A 22,748-nucleotide genomic window follows, 5' to 3' on the forward strand; every position below is an offset into this window, starting at 1 on the left:
CTGTGATAGAACGAGTGAAAATGTATTTGTCAATTACTTTGCAATGATGTCACATAAGCAGTGATTCATGAACCTACCCACATGAGAAGGAGTATATCATTGTTCGTTGTTCCCCAGTATCCCAGCATCCCCACAACAATGAGGAAGCAGCAGACAGCAATCATCGCTGGGTGAACCACCGGAACATAAGCAAAAATCACAGCTTCCTCCAATCTGAAAAAAAGTAATATTTTTAACCTCCAGAGACAATATTTTATTTTATGTCATTTTAAGTGCAACTGCAACATCACAGAAATAAATCCCCCTATTATGTAGACCTATTGAGAAACATATTCTACTTTACATAGGTTTCAATCTGTCATTTCGATTAATCCTGAAATCACATACCTTATAGTATTGTGATTAAATGTAATTTTCAATTTATTTTATGATTGTTGATCCATGTTTGGCCTGCAGAATAAATACCAACTGTTATAAATATGTATTTATGCTGCAAGCCAAACATGCATCAGCAACTTTATTGTTATTGTTACAATACATGTACTCCCTGTAAAAGGGACATTTTTTAATCCTTAATAATTTTCTGTGGTTTAACGCAGCTGCACAAAACCTTCAGAAAGGTTGTGTTAGCCATATTGACTCTATGGACCAGGTTTCAGGCTTGCACTGTAACCACAACATTCCTTCAACAGTGTTTTTTTTTGCTGAATATGTAAAGTTCTATCATCGTATCTTAATATCTAATAAGGAAAAGTAACCATGAAATTCTTGTTTCACTGTTTTTAAAGCAAAGTCATGCAAAATAACAAACCTAACAAGTAAAAATTAATTAATTGCATTGTCATAAGAACAGTAGACAAAAAATATATTAAAAGTAGGTTTTACTCATACTATATATAGTATACATATCTAAATTAGGAATTTATATAATTAGAAAAATCAAAATTAAACTCAACAACATGGTGAAAGATGGAAGTTGATCACACTGGCCTGTAGACGTTTATAACTGATGACCCCTGTGAATGTAGTTTTAATGTTAAGAGTATGAGTGGTGGCATTGTTGCCTTTGTTTTTATTATTTTCCACACGAAAATCTATCTTTCGAGTTTTGTATTTGAAAATTAGACAATTGTAACTTTGCCGTACGGCTCCCTCAAGTTTGATGGTGGGTCCTGCAATGCATTAAATGTCCGCTGGCTCAACAGACATATATATAAATTTGGTTGTCAGGACCTCCGTCAAAGTCGACAGGGTAATTTACTCCATCGCCCAGCAGAGGACAGCTGACGGCCAAAATATAAATCGGGCTCTAAATCTGCTGGCCTAGTTTGATGGCTGATAAGAAAGCATAATGGCTTACAACACCACCTGCTTGCATCTAGCAGGGCTCAATATCCAACACTGCCAGGAGAGCAATGTTATACTCAGAGGAAGCTTTCTACAACCAAATGCACTCAGGTTTATAAACCTGAAAAGGTGAAAGACAGAGGTGTCCTGCAAGGAATAAAACCTGTGGTCTGCAATGTGCATAAGACCTCAGTAAGGTAAATGAGAGAATTATTTATAGGGATTGTAACTTGTGACCTGTAGTTTGCATATCAGTCTATGTTGTGGGCACACCCTTCCACAAACTGTAAACAACATTGTTACCATTGGTACCTTCACATGCAGGGTTTAGCAGATCTTGTAAGAACACATTAACATGCTAAGGACAAGATGTACCAAGCATTTTTCAAATCGCCCATCTGAGACGGCAAAAAAGCATTATGGGATCTATGAAACCCAAACTGTGATTCTCTGACACATTCGCGAATCACAATCAGGGTTTGAGACCAAATATTGATTCAGTATTTGAAAGAGGGGTGTTTAAGCTATCCCTTTCCAATACAGAACCAGAATGGTATGTATTAATGTTTTGCGATCTAATTCCAGCTGCAAACATGAATACTTTAATGATTACAAACATGTAGTGTTAACCCATTCACAAATCGGAAGGGGTCCCCTTGGGAACCTTTTCCTTTTTGTGCATGTGTGAATGTAAAAAAAAATGTTCAAGAGGAAGCAGTGGCACTCTTAAACAAAGAAAAAAATCGTTTTAAACTCAGACCTGATTCTTTTTACTTGACCTACTAGTACAAAGGTCAGTTCACTAATTACCAAAATGGTCACAAAAATAGTTGTTGCAAACAGCGACCAGCATTTGTGACCAGTTGTACATACATGTGGCCCTAAATTCTCTTATTGGCATGTGGAACTTTTGACTTGCATATTGCACACTCAACACATATCTCTGCAGTGGCAAATTAATACCCTGAGCTATCCTACTTTCTGGAGGTTCCCAAAAGAAAGCTCAACAACAATCACTGAAGTAGGTGCATTAACCAAAGAATTATACAAATGACACTGGAAAGTTTGAGCTGCAGATAACACACACATATTTACTGCAGTTGCATTTATCTGACATTCTATTTTGCTGTGACCAGAACCTGTAACCTGCAGGTTTCATGCACAACTCTTAAGCAAATCAACTTCTGAACTTCTGATTAAAGGCACATGTCTGTGGCAGACTGCCCTCCCACTGAATTTCAACCTGTAACTTACAGGTTATAGGGTTTTTCTTTAACCCCTTTGCTGCTAAGCCTTCCCCCATGCTAAGCCCTTTTTTGGGTATTTGGGTTAGTTCATGCTTAGGCCCGATAGTTTTTTGTCTACATACGTTATCCACGCCACATTTGCGTCCTTTATTCCAACATCCTGGAGATTCCAAAGGTATCCAAGATTTGTGTATTCCCCTGGAGGGGATCTAAAAATTTGCCAAAATATAGCTATATTTTTTTTTCTTTGAAAAATGAAAACACAAAGTGCTGCAGAAGAAAGCATCTGTTTTTCCCCTCCAAATGGCATCAACGAAGGGTTTGTAGGGCTAGACTCACCATCTTCCCAGCTTTCAGGAACAGGCAGACTTGAATCAGAAAACCACAATTTTCAACACAGACTTGGCATTTTACTAGGACATACCCCATTTTTCTTATTTGTTGTGCTTTGAACCTCCTTCCAGTTAGTGGTAGAAATAGGTATAAAGCCAATGGTGGATCCCAGAAAGCTATACATTTCTAAAAAGTAGACAAAATTTGGAATTCAGCAAAGAGTCGTTTGTGTAGATCCTTCAAGGTTTCCCCAAAGAAAGTAACAGTTGATATAAAAGAAAATTTAAATTGAGTTGAAAAAAACAGCCATTTGCATCTATGTTTCCATCTGTAACTTCTTCTAACTATGGCAGATTTTCAAAAGCAATGTACTGTTACGTCCGCTGGACGCTTCTGATTTCGGGGACATACGGGGCTTGTAGGTTCACCAAGAACCCTAGGAACCCAGAGCCAATAACTGAGCTGCACCATGCAATGGTTTTTCATTGTGCACTGGGCATATAATAAATCATTTAGTAAAATATAGAGAGTGATAAATGGGTATCAAGGAAACCTATGTATTTCTGAAATGGGCACAAAATATAAAGTTTAGAAGCAGTAGTTATTTGCACTTCTCTGAATTTTGAGTTACCCATATCAGCATGAGAATTAGAGGGCTTTTCTGAAAAATATTTCTTTCTTAGAAACTGTTTTACATTTGGAAGGCGCAAATGCAGAGACTGACAATTGCTACACTTAGTCTACTATTCTGTGTTCCCCTAAGTCTCCTGATAAAAATGGTAGCTCACTTGTGTGTCTGGGCCTAGTGCCCGCGACAGGAAATGGCCCAAATGAATACATAAAATTGTTCCATGCAAAGCTGACCCGTTGTTTGCAAAGTTGGTAACAGTGGTTTGTGGACCCTACTTCAGGTGGCACCTACGAAAACCTAGCAAACCTACACATTCTTGAAAACTAGACACCAGGGGAATCCAGGGAGGGGTGACTTGTGTGCTCTCACCAGGGTGTTTGGCCCAGAGTTCCTTGCAGACCTCAAACTTTGACTAAAAAACACATTCTCCTCACATTTCTGTGATGGAAAGTTCGGGCGTCTGCACACAGCCACAAACTTCTGTCTACCCAGCATTCTCCCAAGTCCTCTGATGAAAATTGTATGGGTAGGCCTAGTGCCTGCAACAGGAAACGGCCCTAAGTGCAACATGGATATATCAATTTTTTCACGAAACACTGACCCTTTTTTTGCAAAGTGGGTAGCTGTGGTTTTTTTGGCACTACCTCAGCAGGCACTTAGGAAAACCCAGCAAACCTATACATTTTTAATAGCTAGACACCTAGGGGAATCTAGGGTTAGGTGACTTGTGTGGCTCTCACCAGGTTATTTTACCCAGAATCCCTTGCAAACCTCAAACCCTGAATAATAAACAGATTTGCCTCACATTTCTGTGATGCAAAATTCTGGAATCTTCATAGAGCCACAGTCTTCCTTCCATCCAGCATTCTCCTAAGTCATCTGTTGAAAATTCGACTTCACTTGTATGATTAGGCTTAGTGCCCGTGACAGGAAACGGCCTATAACGCAACATGGATTCATCAAATGTTTCCTCACAATACTGACCCGCTTTTTGGGAAGTGGGTATCTGTGGTTTTTGGACCCTACCTCACCTGACACCCAGAGAAACCTAGCAAACCTGTACATTTTTTTAAAACTAGACACCTACAGTAATCCAGGATGGGGTGACCTGTGTGTCTCTCACTAGGTTCTATTACCCAGAATTCCAAGCAAACCTCAATATATGTCTGAAAAAAACACATTTACCTGTCTGTGATGTTCTAGAATCTGAGAGGAGCCACACAATTCCTACAGATAAAAATTATACCTCACTTGTCTAGGCAAGCCAAGCACGTGCGACAAGGAAGGACCAAAAACGTGTAGAAACTGAGGTGTCCAATAGGGCAATTTTTCCATATGTTTTAGGCTGACTGTGCTTTGGGCACCCACACAAGTGGGACAGAGTTTTTATCAATATAGATGGCGCAATGCTAGGTGGTGGGAATTTGTGGAGTCCTGCAGATTCCAAAGGTTTCCACCTAAGAAATGTAGGGAAAATGTGTAACTGCAGGAAAAGTAGGAGGTTTGCAGGGCCTTGGGCATAAGAAAATGTTGTGGGGTGCATGTGAAGTTCACCAACCTGGACTCCCACAGATGTTTAGTTTTCAGAAGTGTCTGGGTCTGGTAGATTTTTACATATGGCAGCGTACACAAGTCCAAAAAGTGCAGCTGCTCATCAAAATCAAATCCCAAAATGGTCAAATGTCCTTCTGCTTGCCATTGGGATGAGATGCTTTAGTTCGCAAGGGGGAGGGGGGGTGAGGGGGGGGGAGGGAGAGGGGACAGAAAGACTGTTGCCCCCTTCAGTTGGAGTGTGAGGCATAACCATGCCCAAGATGATGGGCAACCCCAACCCCTCTATTATTTTAAGAAAATGTTTCCCTGGTGTATAGTGGGCTTTCTGCCCATCCTTGGTGACAGATTGGGGGTAATAATCCCCATCTGCCCTCAGGCAGGCCAGAAAGACTGTGCCCATTTATATTGAGAGGGGGAGGGGGCATTGCCATGCCCATTCAGGGCAGCCCCTACACTACCAAAATAAAATCCCTGGTGCCTACTGGGCTTTTTGCCCCGCATTGGGGGGGGGGGGGGGGGGGGGGGGGCTATTGCACCATCGATCCCTGAGGGAGGGTATAGGGGGGCAGAAAGACTGTGCTGATTTTTGGGTGGGAGGGGTGGGGGCACTGCAATGGCCATTCTCCTAGAAGACTAAAAAAGAAATCTGTGGTGCCCAGTGGGCTTTCTATTTCTGGGAGGGGTGGAGGCAATAAAAATTCCAATTGAGGGCAGTCCCCACCCCAACATTTACACAAAAAATAAATCCCTGGCTCCTAGTGGGCTTTCTGCCCCCTCTCACCCCCCCCCCCCGGGGGAATGGGAGGGCATATCCGGAGCTATTGCCCCCATCTGTCCCCATGGTGGGCAGAAAAACTGAATATGGGCAAAAATATTAGGGGGTAGCAAAATCCCTAGCCCAAGGGGCCACTCCCTTGGGTCCAGTGGGTAAATCCATGCTTGGGGATCGCCCTCCTGCAGTAATCCCCAAGCACGTATGCACTAGGGAGGGGTACCATTGGAAAAGGGAGATTATCCCCCTTCCAGTGATACTTCTCCCATGTGCCACAGTGCTGGGGAGCTGAGCACTGAGAAAATGAAAAGGGACGATCGGCTCATTTCAATTTTGGTTTCAGTGAAATGACGTCAGTGCCCTGTGTTGATCGGCAATTCAATGAAACAAAAGAAACAGTCTTGGGAGATGGGGATGCTTTTCCCTATCTCCAGAAGCTGTTTCTTTCACAGAAACAACGGCTGAACTGAATTACACCAAATTTAGCAGTGTTAGCTCTTTACTCAGAAAGTGTGCTTTTCATTATTTGATGTAAATATTTTCTGCCATTGTTGAGAAAGTTGCATTTAAAAAGGTGCTCAGGGAAGTTATGAAGGGGCTATAAAATAGGCATATCTAGATGGCTGATCCTATGAGATTTCCGCTGTGGCGTAATTTACAAAAAATTCTGATTGGCTTTTTCTCCCACCAGCTTTTTGGGTCCAGCGGGAACAAACAATCTAATTGGCTGGCCACAACGGAAGAAAAAAATAGCTTGCGATACTGAAAGAACAAGTTACTTGCCTTCAGTAACGCTCTTTCTGGTAGGAACTCCAACCAGCAGCAGATTCCTCACCTTTCAAATATTCCCCCGGTGTCAGAGTGGATCCAGAAAATGTTTGAGTAGTACCATGGCACACCATCAGGTGGTGCTGTGCAGCCTCGCACTGGTGTTCTCCCACTATAAAACGCCATGCAGGGCCTATACAGGCACCACCCCTGCATGCAGATGTAACTTGCTTTTGAAGCCGTCCATGCTCCCAGACGCAGATGCCTTAGAACAAATTGGTAATGACCAGTGTGTAGATTCCTAGAATTGGGATCTTATTAGTTCAATCACAGAAAAGGGAGGAAAGGAAGGTCAGTGAGGAATTTGAAGCTAGAGTCTCTGCCAGAAAGAGTATTATTACTGAAAGTAAGTAGCTTGTTCTTCTGATAGCGACTTCTAGCTAGAGATTCCTCACCTTCAGAATAGACACCAAAGCAGTAACTATTTGGAGGTGGGTCTATGAATAAACAAGCCAAAAAATCCTGCAGGACTGGGTGGGCAAAATGCCCCTCTCAGTGAACCAGACTGTCTAGGCAATAGTTATTCGTGAACGTATGGAGGGATGCCCACGTAACCACCTGGCAAACGTCTAGGACAGGGACTCCACAGGCTAACACAGTGGTAGCAGCTTAAGCCCTGGTAGGACTTTCTAGAGGCTACATTTTGGGCCAATGCTTAGCAGGTAGTAATGCAGAGCACAATCCAGCGAGAGATGATTCTCTTCTGCACTGCCTTGGCTTTTTTCACTCCAGAGAATCACACAAAGAGCTGATCGTCCACCCGGTATTTCTTGGTATGATCAATGTAAAAGCTGAGAGCTCTTTCGGGATTCAAGTGATCGATACTCTCCTCCTCCTTACAGGGGCACTGTGTAGCACAGAATGCTGGGAGAGTGATAATTTTACTGACGTGAAAGGCATAACAAAGTTTGGTAGAAATTATGCTTGCATCCTCAGAACCAGTTTGTCTGGGAAGAAGGTACTGTTCGTTGGATTGACACAAAGGTTCATACGCCATGTCGAGGTGATGGCGACGAGGAACACAGAATTAATGGTAAGAAGCCATAAGGGACAGCTGTGAAGTGGCTCAAACAGAGTGCACATCACATAATTTAGGACCAGATTAAGGTGCCATGGAGTAAGGGAGAAAAAGGAAACATATGTTGAAACCCTTTCAAAAACTGTATCAAAACCTGTGAGGAGGGCTGATCTGGCAATTGTAAGAAGGCTGAGAGATAACTCTTAAGCAAGCCTGAAGCAAAGCCAAAGCAAAGCCCTGCCGGGCAACGGCTAAAACCCTTTTGCATGACAATGGTACAGTAAGCAGTTCTTCTGTGGCTGGTCCATGAGGTGAGAGTAGGGCCATTTCCGGGGTGGTACTGAGACCACTAGCCTCCTGCAGGTCATTGTTCCAATTATCATCCTGATACGGTTAAGCAAATTCATCACCCGGGTCATGGTCATTGTTTGAGTCTGTACCAAAAGGGGAATGCAATGTGTGTGTTCTCCATTGTGGAGGTGGTAATTCAGATCGGAGAAGTGGCACCTTGAATGGTATTGGCTGCACATTGTCGCGTTTGGACCAGCATCAATTCAGCCTTGGAGAGGACTATCGGAACCTCATCCTTGAGTGTCGAACCAGTCAGCGTCAAAGTGTCTGGTATCAGCGTAGTTCATGGTGTCGGAAAAGAAGTTGGGGCTGGAGCAGGTCCAGTTCGGAGAGTCCATGTGGCACCGAGAGCCAACCCACCAGAGATACGCAAGATGTAGGGTCTCTCAGCTCTTTGGGGCCCAAAGGTACATTAGAGATCCAAAGAGCCGAGGCACAACTGCACAGGACTCTTCAATCTGATATGGCATGGCTTTTGGCCCCGGAAACACACAATGTGCTGGAATCAACTGCAGCTCGGCTCCAAAGTCGGTCGACTTCAGAATCGAGAGCCAAGCTGCAGACCCCCGCCTGTTCAGGCAAATGCAGGTGGCGCAACGGTACAGAACCCCGCTTCAATTTTTTGTGCTTCCTTTTTGACTTACCAGACGATTTTGACCGTGCTTCTCCAATGGCTTCATTGTCTTCAGGAACAAGACTGAGATCAAACTTCTGATGCAGACTGTGATTTGTAGCAGTCCCACCAAGGGGTCTTTTTATGCTTGGCGATATAAAGCTTTGCCTCTCTGGTAATCTGTCACAGACATTTGTTTGCAAAAGTTCCAACAGGAATTAACACTTGTTGTTCCTGCAGGAGACATTCCTTGCACACTGAAAAAAACTTTGAGGTAAATGTCTCTGAGGTGCACAAAGGAAGCTCCAGAACCACATCCGGTGGCACAGAAAAAAAGATGAAGACTTTTGCAAGCAGGGGTGGTGTCCATATAGGCCTGCAGATCATTTATGGAGCAAAACGGCAGAACTGAGTCAGTGCGGAGGCGCATGGTGCCACCTGTCAACACACCAAGGCACTTCTGAAAAGTTTCTATTTCCAGTCTGAAGCCTGGGGAATATTCTGAAGGTGAGGAATCTGTAGCTAGAAGTATTTACCTAAAAACAAAGCAGATGTTTGCTTTTTGTGGTGAATTTGAAATCCTAATTTTATTCTATTAATGTTGAGTATTTTTATTTTTATTTTAATGAACTTTGTATGGTATTTATTTAATTTTATGTGTGTATTACTTCAAGTATATAGTGTTTTAAATATTATTTTCTTTTTATTGGAGATATATCTATTTTTATTAATTGTTGCAGTTGTTTATATTAGTATTTTGCAAATGTTCCATATTTTATTTTATTTCAGTTTTGATATTTTTTTGTGATTTTATGTCAGCATGTTTGTATTTTATTTATTATTTATAAAAAAAAAATTCAGGACTATTAGTTTTAAAGACGTGTTTTGAAAATGTAGTTGTAATTATTTAGTAACTATATTGTATACTTTTTTATGTTTCATTACAATTGTATAGTTTAGATTTTCTGATTTTGAAATATTAGTTATCTTTACTATGTGGATCCCCAAATGATTTGCAGAGGCAAAAGTAGATTGGAGTAATGCTCTATTTTGTGGCAGTGTGGGCGAGCAATTAGGCTTATCAGAGTGTAGTGCTAAGCATTTGTTGTACTCGGAGGCAATAAATGAGACAAATACTCAAAGAATAAATTCGAGAGCAATTTATAAAAATAACACTTCTTTTATAGGGTAAGTACGTTTTCAAGCATACATACTTTTTAGTTTAAAAAATCGACACACTGTGTTTTAAAAAGAAAAAAAATATTTAACACCTCGTGGCATACAATACATATAAACATCGGAGACTTGGCATTACAGTTGGTGAACGGAAGCACCTAAGTACTAAAGTGGTCCTTATGACTGCCAGCTTCATTATGACTGAAGTGCTTCAGGACTACGAAACCTGACACGAAAGACATCCCTGCATCCGTCGCCCTGGGGCCCTGGTCAAGAGGACCAAAGGTGCACCTCTGTCCCCGAGCACCCCATGTTTGTGACCTACCTGTTGGTTGCCCCCGACAGGAGGCTGCACCTAAATCCATGGTGAACAATCCTCCTTTGAAATACATCGGGCCAGTAAATTTGTCCTATAAATCCAGAGCAGATGCAGGGGAAAGCATCGGCTGGCATCGGGGCCAAAAAAGAGCGAAAACCAGAACCAACAGAAAGAGGCAAAGGGTCGGGAAGAGGGGGCAGTCCTCAAGCTGGATAGAGCAACAGGACAAAATGGTGTGCGGAAACAGAATACGCGGTCGGGAGCATAGTAACTGAAGAGTGTGGCCCCCCAATAAGGAGAAGCACCAGGAGAGCAAAGTAAGCACTGGAGGGAGTAGGCCGAGAACCCCAGATCCAGGCGGCGTTGGAAGAGGAGGAAAACTGGCTCGATGCCTCTAGGGGGCCTTCAAGACTGCAGCACGCACGGAGGAGCACTGCAGGGCAAGGACGGCACCAGGGGAGCAGGACAAGCAGGCAGGCGGAGAACACCTCTGAGGGCCAGAGAAACCAAGGTGGCCTGAGATGGGCGGAAGCGGAGGCGAGAACAGCTGAAGGTTGCAGCAGGGAGCGGTCCGGCTCCCAGGGTCAAGCGAAACATGCAGGTAGATGGGAGTGGCAGCAGGGGCACAGGCAGACAGCTACAGCCGGAGGGGACAAACAGGATATCTGGCACAAGAAAGAACGGAGAGATAAGTTGCCCAACCGGAGGGCAACTGCCCCAGGCTGGAGGCCTCTGGAGAAGCTGGGTCTGGGCCGGGAGACAGCTTGAGAGGGGCGAAGAAGTTTAAATGCCCGGGAGGAGACACCCCAAGTGGGACCCGAAAGACATCGACCAGCGAATCGACCCACCGCAGTGGGACCAAGAGACGGCCCAGCGGTGGGATACCAGGAAAGAGCCTGATAAGATGGGGCGCAACCGAGGCCCACAAGCAACGCAGACTAATAACTTGGACAAGTACACAGTTCAGTCGAAGACAGCTGGATCAGAGAGGGACGTACCAGACTGTATGGGGGGGCCAGGGAGTGGAGACCCTTCGCTGCATTAAATCATGGATGCCATACAAGCGCTATGGAACAATATTGAGCCGAACATTGATGCAGTGACATTAGATGTCAACTTATTGCGCAAAGACCTTCGCAAAGTCACAGACAAGGTCACCATGGCAGAAGGTCAACGGGCTCCAGGCCATCAACAAACAACTAGAAAAGCAAGTACAAGACCTGCCAAAGAAGCAGGCTGAGATGGAGGCAGAGCTGAAGAATCAGGATCACTGGAGTTCCGGAATGGCAGATGGGCACTGTACAGAACTGTTCGTAGAAGACCTCATCCTGAACAAATTGAGTCCCAAACATTTGTCTAACTACTTTACCACTGAAAGAGCACATAGAGTGCTGACATGACCACCCTCAGCGGGCGCACCCCCGCACAATATTTGCTAGAGTATTCAATTTCAGAGACAGAGACGCAATCCTCCAGACAGCCAGTTCGAAGGGAATACTGAAATGGGAAAACGCACTGATCTGCTTCTTTCTGGACTTCACCCTTTAGGTCCAGAGGCCGAGATGCTCTTTTGAGGAAGTCAAACGGACCCTTCAGGCCAAGGACATAATATATATGATGATATTCCCAGCCAAACTAAAGATAGTGCAAGATGCAGGTCCTGGCTCTTCCAGTCTCCGTAGGAAACATGGGACTGGTTGGAGAGCTGGCGCAAGACGGAACAGTGAGGGTCTGGGGCCCAAGAGTGACAAGAGAGATAAGTTGCCCATCCGGAGAGCTTCTGGGAGGGAGGGTAGAGGCCCAAAATGCTAAGGAGGCACGACAGCCCTCCGTGAGGATAGGAAAGGTCCACAGGGATCAAGCCTAAAGAACCAGCAACGGTAGGGAAAGGAGGACGTCCCTATTAACAGAGGGGTCTGCAGTGAAGAGGGGAAGGCAATCCCCCAGAAAGTGCCCTGTTAGAGATAACCTGAGGCACGGTGGCAGAAGCTAGACCACTGCGCGCAACTTCCCAAGGCTGAAGGCATCTGGAGAAGCTGGGACTGGGCCAGGAGATGGCTTGAGAGGGGCGAAGCAGTTTAAACACCCGGGAGGACACCTCAAGAGGGACCGGAAAAACATCGACCAGCTAATCGCCCACCACAGTGGGACCATGAGACGGCCCCAGCGGTGGGATACCAGGAAAGAGCCTGATAAGATGGGGCGCAACTGAGGCCCACAAGCAACGCAGACTAATAACTTGGACAAGTACACAGTTCAGTCGAAGACAGCCGGATCAGAGAGGGACGCACCAGACTGTATGGGGGGGGGGCCCAGGGAGTGGAGACCCTTCTCTGCGTGAAATCTTGGATGCCATACAAGCGCTATGGAACAATATTGAGCTGAAAATCAATGCAGTGACATTAGATGTCAACTTATTGCACACAGACCTTCGCAAAGTCACAGACAAGGTCACCATGGCAGAAGGTCAGATCAGCGGGCTCCAGGCCATCAACAAACAACTAGAAAAGCAAGTACAAGATCTGACAAAGAAGCAGGCCAAGATGGAGGCGAAGCTGGAAAATCAGGATCACTGAGTTCCGGAAGTGGCAGAAGGGCACTGTACAGAACTGTTCGTAGAAGACCTCATCCTGAACAAATTGAGTCCTAAACTTTTGTCTAACTACTTTACAACTGGAAGAGCGCATAGAGTGCCGACATGACCACGCCCAGCGGGTGCGCCCCTGCACAATATTCGCTAGAGTATTAAATTTCAGAGACCGAGGCGCAATCCTCCAGACAGCCAGTCCGAAGGGAGATCTGAAATGGGAACACACACTGTTCTGCTTTTTTCTGGACTTCACCCAATAGGTCCAGAGGCAGAGACGCCATTTTGAGGAGGGCAAACGGGCCCTTCGGGCCAAAGACATCAAATATATGATGATATTCCCAGCCAAACTAAATATAGTGCAAGATGGCAGGTCCTGGCTCTTGCAGTCTCCGTAGAATACATGGGACTGGTTGGAGGGCTGGCGCAAGACAGAACAGTGAGGGTCAGGGGCCCAAGAGCGACAAGAGAGATGGGGGCTCCAAGACAAGCCCGACAAGTCTCACCTGGACAAATAGAGACCAACAAGGCAGCCTGAATGCAGGTGAAAGACAGAAGGACCGATCCAGGCCCGGCCCAGAGGGAGAATCAGACTGGGAGGGACTAGACTCGAGCCAAGCAACAGAAGGAGAGTTTAGCTGAGCCTGAGGCAGGAGTCGGGGCAACGGCCTGGGAGCTCAGGGCGAAACTAAAGACCAACCCTGCCGCCAGACTGGTTATACGGTAATGAAATAACAGGGTCAGAGCCGGAGACGAATGGCGGACCATCTGCTATTGTTTGCCTACAACATCTACAAATTGGTTTGAATGTTTTGGGGCGACAGGCACTCTGTCAAGTTGTGAAGCTGGTTGTTGGGGTCCGCGGGGCAGGGTAGCAGGGAGGGAGGGGCGGGGTTATTTGGGGGAAGTAAAGTTAAAATGGGGAAGTCAACGAGTTTAATTGTTTGAAGCGTGCATACAAAAGTTGGGAGTGGTGAGAAGGGGTTTCTAGAGGGAACCCAACCACACACGCCAGGGTTCCGACGGCTGGGGAGAACATGATACAGAGACCAACCCAATAACATACAATGGCTAGTAGTTCACATAAGGGACTGAGGCCCATATTTATACTTTTTTAGCGCCGGATTTGTGCCATTTTTTTATCCAAAAACGGCGCAAACTTACAAAATACAATGTAAGTTTCCGTCACTTTTGCGTCAAAAAATGATGCTAGTGTGGCGCTAAAAAAAGTATAACCATGGGCCTGAGTATCTTGTCCTGAAACGTAAATGGGCTGGGGAGTAAAATTAAGAGTACAATAGTCCTACACTACCTCAGGCGAATGGCACCAGACGTAGGAAACCCACCTTAGAGGGAACAATTACAAGGCCCTAAACAGATTCGGATACACTTTGGTGGAACACGTGGGATACTCCTCGGATGCCAAAGGGCGGGCATTCTGCTTAGGATACTACCATTTACACTAGCACGCTCCAGGACAGACCCCATCGGCTGAATCACTGCGATCACGGGACGGTGGGAAGGGCTCATGCTAATTATATGTACGATCGTTTGTAGAGGCGGTGGGACTGGTGGACATTTTGAGGGCGCTACACCCATATGAGAGGGCATATACATATTACTCCACCCCACATGGCAGCTTTTCCAGGATAGAACACATATACACTCACAGTTTACACACAGATCACTTTGGGGATGCCCGACATGGGACACAAGGGATCTCTGATCACTTGCCAGTGATGACAACACTAAAGGGACCAGAACAAGACTATGCCACCGTACCCAGAATATCTACATGGTACTTGAAAGACCCTGTCATTGGAGAAAGACTACGGGAAGGGACGGACCTCTACTTCAAAGAAAACTTTGGGTCAGTGTCCTGCCGCTGTGTATTGTGGGAGGCCCTTAAGGCGATCCTCCGTGGACAGGCTGAGTCACTGGAAGGGGAGCTGACGGCAGAGGAGAAAGGACAGGCAGTCGGAGCCTTACAGTCCTGAAAAGCAGCAGGCCCAAACGGGCTCCCAGTGGAGCTCTACAAGGGGCTGAAAATTAGGGTGGCCCCACATCTTACCCAAATGTATCACGAGGCACTGAGTACCCAGAAACTGCCAGAAGATTAGAGGACAGCAACTACAGTAATAATACCTAAGGAAGGGAAGCTGGCAACACAATGTGCGTTGTATAGGCCTATATCCTTAATGAACGTGGAGGCAAAGGTACCCGCCAAGGTACTGGCCACTCGGCTGCAAACGGTGATCACTTCCATAGTTCATCCTGATCAATCAGGATTTATGCCCCATAGAAGCACCCGGCTTAACATCCATCTACTGTACGGGTGCTCCACATGACACAGCCGCAGAGAGACACCCAGGCAGCCTTGCTAGCCTTGGACGCCCAAAAAGGCATTTGACAGTCTGGAGTGGGGATACATTTTGCAACACTTCGCAGACTGGGATTTGGCCAGCGGGTCTGTGCCTGGGTTAAACTGCTCTATTAGAAACCACTGGTGAGGGTGGGAGTAAAAGGGGTAACTTCCTGCACCTTTGAACTTCAGAGAGGAACAACACAGGGATGCCCCCTTTCCCCTATGCTATTTGCACTAGACCTAGAACCACATGCAGCCTGGATCCAACAGGACCCACTGGTTTGGGGAATCCCGGGTGGTAGAAGGTGGGAAGAGTGAATTTTGCTATACACAGATGATGTACTACTATATGTCATGGATCCAGTTCTCTTCATAGACAGGCTACTACAAATCTTCTGCATCTTCGGAGAATATACCGGATACATTATTAACTGGGATAAATCTCTACTATACCCCTTAGATTGGGGGGCCCCTGCTCTGCTTCCCCACGCCAAAACTCCTGTGGCACCCAATGGTTTTAAATACCTGGGGATATACATAGACACCTGGAAGAATTCCTTTTGAAAAACTTGTCCCCGCAGGTGGAAAGACTAGAGAGAGATGTAGAACACTGGCGACAACTACCGTTGACATTAATGGGCAAGGCAGCTCTGTACAAAATGATGATCCTGCCCCGACTACTATATGAGTTTCAGAACACCCCAGTGGCGATTCCCAAAGGGGTCTTTCCGAAAATCGACCAGAGCCTTAGATCTCTGTTATGGGCGAGGGAGCCCCCGGAATAGCACTGAGGAAGCTTCAGAGGGGGATTTATGATGGAGGGCTGGCCATTCCAGATGCCTGGATGTACTACTGGGCGACCCAGCTGGTGGTGATCAATGAGTGGGCCTTTGCAGAACCCGCAAAGCCAGCCTATATGGTTGAAAGTTAAACGATTGGCCCCTCGGGCTATGAGAAAGTCCTGTACAGCCGGCAGGGAGGCCCTGCATTTACCGACTCACACCCTGGCTGTAGTGCAAGCATTGAGCGAAGCAAATCATTACCTGGGGAGGAGGAGGTGTTGTCTGCACTCACTCCCACTCTGGACCAGACTACTTGAAAGAAGTGAGTGTAATGAAGGGGTTTTCTAGGGGGGTGGATTTGTTGGCAGATGTGGACTGGTGCTGTGTGTCTGAAAGAGTGGTCTACCAAAGTAAGGGTTGCCCAGCGAAATGGGACAAGATATGGGGAAAATGGAACACAACCCAGGGCATGTTAAGAGGAGGAGGGGGTCTGAGGAAGGGGGGGAGACTGCAAGGGACTCCATAGCCTTGGAGGGAGGATGGAAAGCAGAAGTGTGGTAAGTGGGATTCATTGGCCAAAGCTCCTGAAAAGACTTAGGTGATCATTATGACTTTGGCAGTCTTCCTTGAAGACCGCCAAAGCTGCGGGCGCCAGAAGACCGGCAGTGCTGGCGGTCTTCTGCCCACCATATTACAGGTACTGCTGGGTTTCCCCCACACTTTGGGCAGAAAACCAGCAGTAGTCGTGCTGGCGGGTGAAGGCACATGGGCGGTTACACCACCGGCCCCGCCCCACCTGAAGGACACCGCCCGCCGTATTATGTGCAATATTAGGTTGTGGCGGTGTCCTGATCGCAGGGTGCTGCCGGAGGAGGAAGTGCCCCTTCTTGTTCCCTGGCGGACGACCTCCTCCCCGGACCAGGTAAGTTGACCGTCCGTCAGGGGAGGAGGGTGAGGGGTGTTGTGTGCACGCGTGTGAGTGGGTGCTTGTCTGCGTGTGTGTATGCATGTTTGAATGGGTGTGTATACGAGTGTATGTATGGGTGTGTGCATGCATGGTTGAATGCGTGTATGAGTGCTGAGGTGAATGCGAATATGGATGCGTCTGAGTGAATGCGTGTGTGTAGGTGAATGAGTGTATGCTTGGTGAGTGTGGGTGTCTGTGTGCGTGTGCATGTGCATGTATGAAGGTGGTGGGGGTGCTGTACCTGAAGGAGGAGTGGGGTGTTTTGTGCTTGCTAGGGGGTGTGGGTCTACCAGTGACAGGGAAGAAATTCTCTGTCACCGGTAGCCTTTGCACCAGGGTTTTTGTGGCGGTACTATCCCTGCGGAAACCCTGATGGAAAGGCAGCTCCTAATACTGCTGGTGGTCTTCTGCTCATCTCCGACTCAGCGAGTCCGACCGCCATGGTGGTATGAGTGGAGATGTGGCAGGCCACACTCATAATGTGGCGGTCTTCACAGTTGGTTTCACTGCAGGCGACTTCTGGGAGTCCAGGAGGGGTGAAACCAAAATGGACTCTGACTCTGGACAGCTAATGGTCCTTGCTAGGACTGAAAGTCCATTTCCATTTGGGTCGATGACTGCGGTTGCAATGGTGTCTTCAGGTGTCAGGTCCTTACGACTCCAGAGGCTGCAGAGTCCTTTCCTTGGAGTTGGTTGAAGAGCAGGTCCGCTGCTCACAGGAGACTTGAGTTTTTTTTTCAAAAGCAGGGAGTCCTCCCAGGTTACTTTTGGTGAAGAGCTCGTCGAGAAGTGCGGGCAGGGCAGCAGGGTTGGAACCAGGTCAGGTACTCCTTCTTCTCCTTTTCTGTGGGTGGGTCTCTTCTTTGTCCTTTTCTTCTTAAGTCATCAGGATCTGAGTTCTAGCGTTCAGGGGCGCCACCTAAATACTCAATTTCGGGGTGTTACAGGGAATGCCAGGTGGTAGCCAATGAGCTGCCCACCTTAAGGGTGACTACACCCTTTTGATGATGACTTCTGCTGGGAAGTGGGCATAACCCTAACTCTACTGGCCTAATTCCTTCCAAACAAAATGGAGGAATTTAAAAAGTGGTGTCCACTTCAGCTCATCAAATTAGGGGTGGGACTGGCATGAAGTGGGCACACCTCATAATCTGCTTAATTTCCCCACCTGTTCTGTCATCAAAAGTGGGGTCAGGATGGGGTATGGGCGGGGGCGGTCGTCTACGCCATCTGGACAGACATGGGTTGCATCACAAAGGCAGCTAGGCCTTTGAAGTTTCCCAACCTGGAATGTCCATACTGCGTGAGTGAGGCGCTAACTCCCCCGCCCAGTACAGGCTTTTGTCTCTGCCCTCGAGAGCGCTGGCTCTCACCTTGGAGGCGTCAGAAACATGGTAAAGTTGGCTAAACTGGTCAGGACCAGTCAGTTAACACACTAGTAGCGCAGAGGTTTTCAGGGGGCACGTCTAAGGAACCCTCTGGGTGCATTTATTAATAAATCCCTCACTGGAATCAGTGAGGGTTTATTAATCTGAGATGTTTGGTTCAGAAAAGCCATCATGTAGCTGGGAAACTTTTAGTGACCAGTGTCCAGCAAATGCATTTAAAATGTCTTCCCTGTTCACTTACTGAAGGCCTCATTTTGAGGTTGGGTGTCCCACCGCAGGACTGCGAAACTCACAGGGAGGATGCTACCGCCATGGCGGTGATGTCCCCACCGAGCGCATTACAATGTTCTCACCGGGGTACCGGGCAGGAACATTGTACTAGGCATTCCCGCTGGTCAGTCCAGTGGGAACCATGCTACGATATAGGAATCGACTCCCTTATGGGAACCGAGTCCTATATCGTGGCACAGAGGGGACCGTCACACTCAGAAAGCACCCTTGCAAAGCAGACAGTGCGCATTCTGACGCCGCTGGGCAGGGGGGCCCATGCACTGCCCATGCCATGGGTATGGGCAGTGCAGAAGCCCTCCTGTGGCCCCCAGCACTGGCTTTCTGCCAACCTGTTCATGGCTGGGTTCCCGCCATGAAAAGGCTGGCGGAAAGTGGGGTTGTAATCAGCCAGGCAGCACTGAGTTCAGCCCCACCCTGGCTAGTTACAAGCCTGACTGCCGTCACCCCATCGAGATCTACGATCTTGGCGGGGACGGCGGTCTTTAGGTGGGTCCGCCTGCCAAAGATGTAATTGGAGTGCGGCTGTCTGACCGTCAATGTGAGTGTGGCTGTCCTCGGACCGCCACACTCGTAGTGAGGCCCTATGTTTGAGAATCGACAAAGACATAGCAGGGGCATATCTGCTCGTGCAAATATGCCCTCGCATGTAAGATAATGCATCCTGCCTTAGGGCTGTAAGGCCTGCTAAAGGGGTGACTTATATATGTTATATACATTGTTAGCGGACATAGCACACGGGCAATGTGCCATGTCATGTTTTCACTGTTATCTGCACCAAGACACACAGCCTAGAAAGGCAGCCTGTCATGTGCTTGGTGAGAGGTCCCATACGGTGCCACAACTTGTGCTGCAGCCCTTAGGGACCCCCTTAGTACCTCATACCCCTGGTACCAGGGGTAGGGGTACCATTTACTGGGGACTTATAGAGAGCGCTAAAGGTTTTGCCAATTGGGGAACCAACTGTGCAGTTTTAGGGGAAAGAGATCTGGCACTGGGGAGCTGGTTAACAGGAATCCAGTGCACTTTCAGTCAACATTACATCAGATACCAGGCAAAATGTGGGGGCTAACCATGCTCATATATATATATATATATATATATATATATATATATATATATATATATTCTTACCTACATAATCTTGATGCTTAGTACCACAATATTTTGTAATATTTTTGTAGTTTAAATTAAGTACGTAAACTTGATATTTAGTACAGCACTATTTTTATGTTAATATTGTATTATAGAAGCTGATAAATAGCCTTTGCTCTGGCAGCCCGCTATGGTCACATGTCTAGATAGACTTTATGCCTGACGGAATTTGCATAATCTTATAACAGAGGAAGAGGCAGCACAATAGGAAAGAACCAGAGAGTCACAGACTCTTGTTAAGTTGACTTGCTGGTTATCACTGTGGTTCCAAAGTTAAGACCAAAAGCAAAGATGCCCACTGAAGAACTAAATTGACATGTTTACACCAAAAATGGAAGTCCTGTACAAAAAATAAATTTCTTATTGTTGGCAGAATATAACTTTTAAAACAAAGATTTGCTTTAGTCCTTGACAAAAAAAACAAATATCTTGCAAACTAACTTTTTTTGATGTTTCTACTTTGGTCTGTCACTGCAGTATCTTGTAAATCTGTACCCACATAAAAAGGTCACATATTACTCAGCAATCGCCACAAATTCAACCAGCACTGTGGTATTTTGAGGAGTGAGTGAGCGTGCAATGACATAGGAAGTGGGCGTGTCAAGGAGAATCCATGGTTGAGGCTGTGAGAGCGGCTGTGAAAAGCCGTGGTAGCTTCTGCAGGTGGCAGGACCGCACAGGTCCACACAAGACTGAGCACTGTTTTGGCCCGTATAGCACTGGGCTATTCCGTGTCTCTATTGCCTTGCCTCCGTAGTTACCTTTAAGGGGGGGGGTGTCAACCTAAGAGATAAAGTGGTAAAAGCATACCTGCTACCCCAAATCTTCAACAGATGCTCCAACTCCCTCCTTTTACTGGACACTATAAATGCAACAATTGTGCTGCTTCTAATATCACCAAATTGACAAAATCTTTTAATATCAATGGATTTCATTTTATCCTGAAAGAATTCTTTAATTGTAAAACGATCAACGTTATTTATTGTATCACGTGCCACTGTGGCCTTCCCTATGTTGGCAAAACCACTCAGCAAATAAAGAAACACATTTTGCAATATCAATCGAGAGTAAGGTGCAAAGTGAAAAATGCACCCAGGGTAGAACACTTTGTACAATTTCACCACACAGAGAATTATATTGTATGGTCGGTGTAGGAAGCTGGCTCTGTGTATATACTATATCAAAATCAGATATAGTGTGCACAGAGTCCAGGTGTCCACAGAGGGAATAACAGATAATACTAATGCTCTATTTGCGGTAGTGTGGTCGAGCAGTTAGGCTTATTAGAGGGTAGTGTTAAGCATTTGTTGTACACACACAAGCAGTAGAAGAAACACACACTCAATGACTTAACTCAAGACCAATAGGTCTTTATAAAGAAAAATATATTCTGTTAATTTATTTCTAGAACCACAAGATTCAGTTTGCAGGTAAGTACATAAAATGCAAGGTACTTTGCATAGTAATACTTAGAACTTTGAATAAAATCCACAATGTATACAGTTTTCCATAAAATGGCAAAAAGCTATTTTAAAAGTAGACAGTGCAATTTTCAACAGTTCCTGGGGGAAGAAAAGATTGAACAGTGTAACAGGTAAGTACACGACTTACAGTTCCTATCTCTGGGTTTTAGGTAGTCCGTTGTTGGCGGTTCAAGTTAACCCCAAACACCCACCACCAGCAACACAGGTCGGTCGGGTGCAGAGGTCAAAGTGGAACCAAATTAACGTTGGCTCCTATGGAGACAGGTGGGTACTCGGATCTTGGTCAGCCGTCAGGTAAGTACCTGTGACTCGGAGGGCAGACCAGGGGGGGTTAGGAGAGCACTGGAGGGGCCACAAGTAGGCACCAAACACACACCCTCAGCGGCACGGGGCGGCCAGGTGCAGGGTGCAAACAGGACATCGGATATCTAGTGCAGATCAATGGGGAGACCCCGGGGGTCACTCAGGGGCTGCAGGTGAGGTCTTGGGAGGGGGGAAGGGAGGGGGAAGGAGTGTCTCGGCGACACCACTGGTCAGATAGGGCAGAGAGCCACCTACTGGTCGATGCTGCACCGGGGGTCAAGTTCTCCAAGGCCTGGGCGCTGCGGGTGCAGTGTGTACTCTAGGCGTCAGATATATTCGTCTGGAGCTCGCGGTCAGGGGGCGTCCTCTGGATTCTCTCTGCAGGCATTGTCGTGGGGGCTTGGAGGGGTCAACCCAGGCTGGGCTCTTGTTCCCAATCGCCTGGGGACCCTTTCTTGATGGGTGGACCACCTGGACATGGGCTGTGGGCTTAGGGTGCACAGGGGTCAGGACTCACGCATCCGGAGTGAGGTGGGAGTCCTTGGTAGAAAGTTTCTTTGGGATGAAGCTGCTGTCCTCTGGAGTTCTTGGTCATTTTGGGTGGACTGCAGTCCTCTGGAGTTGGCAGAGGTCGCTGTGTCCGCTGGATGTGTCACTGTTCTTTTTGCCGGTTCTTTGAAGCAGGAGACAGGCCGGTAGGGCTGGGGCTAAAGCAGTTGTCATCTTCCTCCTTCTCGTCTGGGGTTTAAGCTTAGCAGCCCTTTTTCTTTGTAGGTCGCCAGGAATCTGACTAGCTTGGTTCAGGGAGCCCTTAAATACAAGATTTAGGGGCATTTTAGGGGTCAGAGGGCAGTAGCCAATGGCTACTGTCCCTGATGGTGGCTGCACTCTCCTTGTGTCCACTCACTTTGGGGAGGGGGTCACATTCCTATCCCTATTGTTCTCTGTCCTCCAAACCAAGATGGAGGATTCTGCAGGGAAGGTGTAACTCCAGCTCTGAACACCTTGGGGGTGGTCCCAGCTGAAGTGATCACTCCTTGTTCTTCCTAAGTTTCCTGCAGAACTGTCTGCCCAAAGTGGGGGCTTTTCCAGAGGGCGGGCATCTCCACTAGCTGGAGTGCCCTGGGGCACTGTAAAATGAGGCCTGAGCCTTTGAGGCTCACCACCAGGTGTTGCAGTTCCTGCAGAGGGGAGGTGTAAAGCACCTCTACCCAGAGCAGGCTTTGTTTCTGGCCTCAGA

The 22,748-nt window shown here is 46.8% G+C and overlaps 1 protein-coding gene across 3 annotated transcripts in view; it reads right to left on the reverse strand.

The window, feature by feature from the left end:
* The window catches only part of TSPAN12 (tetraspanin 12), a 300,631-nt gene that overhangs the window by 127,155 nt on the left and 150,728 nt on the right, over window positions 1-22,748 (reverse strand). For all 3 annotated transcript variants that reach the window (XM_069229859.1, XM_069229858.1, XM_069229860.1), the window contains one exon: window positions 78-213. In XM_069229859.1, coding sequence (XP_069085960.1) covers window positions 78-213 — 136 coding nt within the window. The remainder of the gene's footprint in view (window positions 1-77; window positions 214-22,748) is intronic.

Source organism: Pleurodeles waltl, chromosome 4_1 (genome assembly GCF_031143425.1).
Source record: "Pleurodeles waltl isolate 20211129_DDA chromosome 4_1, aPleWal1.hap1.20221129, whole genome shotgun sequence".
Lineage (NCBI taxonomy): Eukaryota > Metazoa > Chordata > Amphibia > Caudata > Salamandridae > Pleurodeles > Pleurodeles waltl.